We start from the raw sequence: 2,500 nt of genomic DNA on the forward strand, positions 1-2,500 counted from the left end.
ATTATGAAAATGCCTTTGCTGAAATCAACAGGGAATTAAGCTGCTCCATATTCACTGATTAACATATATATATATATATATATATATATATATATATATATATATATATATATATAATTGTGATTCCCAAGAAATATAATAGAAACAGAATTGTCCGTGCATGTAGACTACGTGCCAACTGACCAGACTAATTTGTCTTCGTCTTTTAATTCACTGCTTTTGTCCATTTGCTTTATTTCATTTCCCCATTTCACATCACTAAGAGCCGCCCGGCATCATAGTGCGAGTGTAATTAACCGACACCCTTACCTTGCCCCTGCCCCTCCCTGTCCCTCTGCGCCCCTGCCCCTCCCTGTCCCGCTGCGCCCCTGCCCCTCCCTGTCCCTCCGCATCCCTGCCCCTCCCTGTCCCTCTGCGCCCCTACCCCTTTCTGTCCTTCTGCGCCCTGCCCCTCCCTGTCCCTCCGCGCCCTGCCCCTTCCTGTCCCTCCGCGCCCCTAGGCAGTATGATCGTTCGTGCCCCTACCTGTCCAGGTCTTCGGCGTCCCCGTACAAGTCCCAGTAATAGTCGGTGTCTGGGAGGTCTTCCGTCGAGAGGGCGTTGATCCTCTGCGTGGATTCCTCCTCTTGAAGGACTCCTGTAGAATGATGCGGGTTGCAAGAGAGTGTTGCGTGAAGTGGCCAGAGGTCAGTCCATTTTAAAACCTAGTTTTCTGTTTTTTTTGTTTTTTTTCTCCTTCTAAATATTATGAAGCAAGTAAAACAGATAGTTTTCTGTCATTGCAAGAAAAAAATAGAGAGAAAAAGCGAGAGAGAGCGAGGGAGAGCGAGAGAGAGAGGGGGGGGGAGGGAGAGAGAGAGAGAGATAGATAGAGAGAGAGAGAGAGAGAGAGAGAGAGAGAGAGAGAGAGAGAGAGAGAGAGAGAGAGAGAAAGAGAGAGAAAGAAGAGAGAAAGAGAGAGAGAGAGAAAGAAGAGAGAGAGAGAGAGAGAGAGAGAGAGAGAGAGAGAGAGAGAGAGTGAGAGAGAGAAAGAGAGAGAGAGAGAGAGAGAGAAAGAGAGAGAGAGAGAGAGAGAGAGAGAGAGAGAGAGAGAGAGAGAGAGAGAGAGAGAGAGAGAGAGAGAGAGAGAGGGGGGGGGGGGGGGCGGGGAAGAGGCGAAATATAGATATGAACAGTATTAAATCTATTTGGAATTACATAGAACCCCGTCTCTTTTTCGTTTCATGGGGGGGGGGGGGGGGCTACGTAACTGGCAGGATTCACAATAGATTTTACTTCACTGTTTTGAAACTTTCCTTACTGTAATCTTGCACTGCTTTCTTCACCACTCTCATAACACAATAATAATAGTGCACCATCTATTATTTTTACGTAACGAAATGTTATCATTGCTAATATTATCATTATTAGTATAATATTATCATTGTTATCATTATTATTATTATTATTATTATTATTATTATTATTATTGTTGTTGTTGTTTTGTTGTTGTTTTTGTTATTGTTATCATTATTATTACTATTATTATTATCATTATTATTATTATTATCATTATTATTATTATTATTATAATTATTATTGCCATTGCTGTTATCATCCTCATCATCATCGTTTTTACTATTATTATTAATATTATTATTATAATTATTATTACCATTATTATTATTATTATTTATTGTTATCATGGTTAGTATTATTACTATTATTATTATTATTACTATTATTATTATTATTATTGGTACTATTACTATTATTATTATTATCATAATTATTATGGATGTTTTTATTATTATTATCATTATCATCATTATTACTTGTTAATGTTATTGCTATCATAATTATATTATCATTATTATCACTATTATCATATTATTATCGTTATTATTATCTTCATTATTATTATTATTATTATTATTATTATTATTATTATTATTATTATTGTTGTTATTATAATCATTATTATCATTATTATTATTATTATTATTATTATTATTATTATTATTATTATTATTATTATTACTATTATTATTAATATCATTATCATTATTATTATCATTATTACTACTACTGTTATTGTTATTATTATTATTATCATTGATATTACTATATCTATCACTACTACTACTTCTGCTACTACTACTATATTTTACTATAATTATTATCATTATTATTATTGTTATTATTATTTTATTATTGTTGTTATTATTATTATTACCATTATTATCATTATTATTATTTATTATCATTATTATCATCATCATTATTATTATCACTATCATTATCATCATTATCATCATCATCATCAACATCATCAACAGTGTTATTGTTATCATTATCATTATCATTACTTTTTTATGAGTATCCTGTTGCCATTTTTGTTGTTCTTATAACAATCATCTGAATATATCATCTTATCCATCAATATTACCATTTTCATTTCCATTATTACCTATTCCTCCTTATTCGCTTAGCATCCTCACCTGGAACATGGCGCGTGTCC

At 33.3% G+C, this 2,500-nt stretch overlaps 1 protein-coding gene across 1 annotated transcript in view; it reads right to left on the minus strand.

The window, feature by feature from the left end:
• Nucleotides 1-2,500, minus strand: part of LOC125024507 — a 28,392-nt gene that overhangs the window by 8,359 nt on the left and 17,533 nt on the right. The window contains exons 3-4 of the mRNA XM_047616525.1: nucleotides 2,481-2,500; nucleotides 526-637 (exon numbers count right to left, since the gene is read on the minus strand). The exon at nucleotides 2,481-2,500 is cut by the window's right edge and continues 334 nt beyond it. Of these exons, the coding sequence (XP_047472481.1) occupies nucleotides 526-637; nucleotides 2,481-2,500 (132 nt within the window). The remainder of the gene's footprint in view (nucleotides 1-525; nucleotides 638-2,480) is intronic.

The sequence above is a fragment of the Penaeus chinensis genome, chromosome 1 (genome assembly GCF_019202785.1).
Source record: "Penaeus chinensis breed Huanghai No. 1 chromosome 1, ASM1920278v2, whole genome shotgun sequence".
Taxonomy (NCBI): Eukaryota; Metazoa; Arthropoda; class Malacostraca; order Decapoda; family Penaeidae; genus Penaeus; species Penaeus chinensis.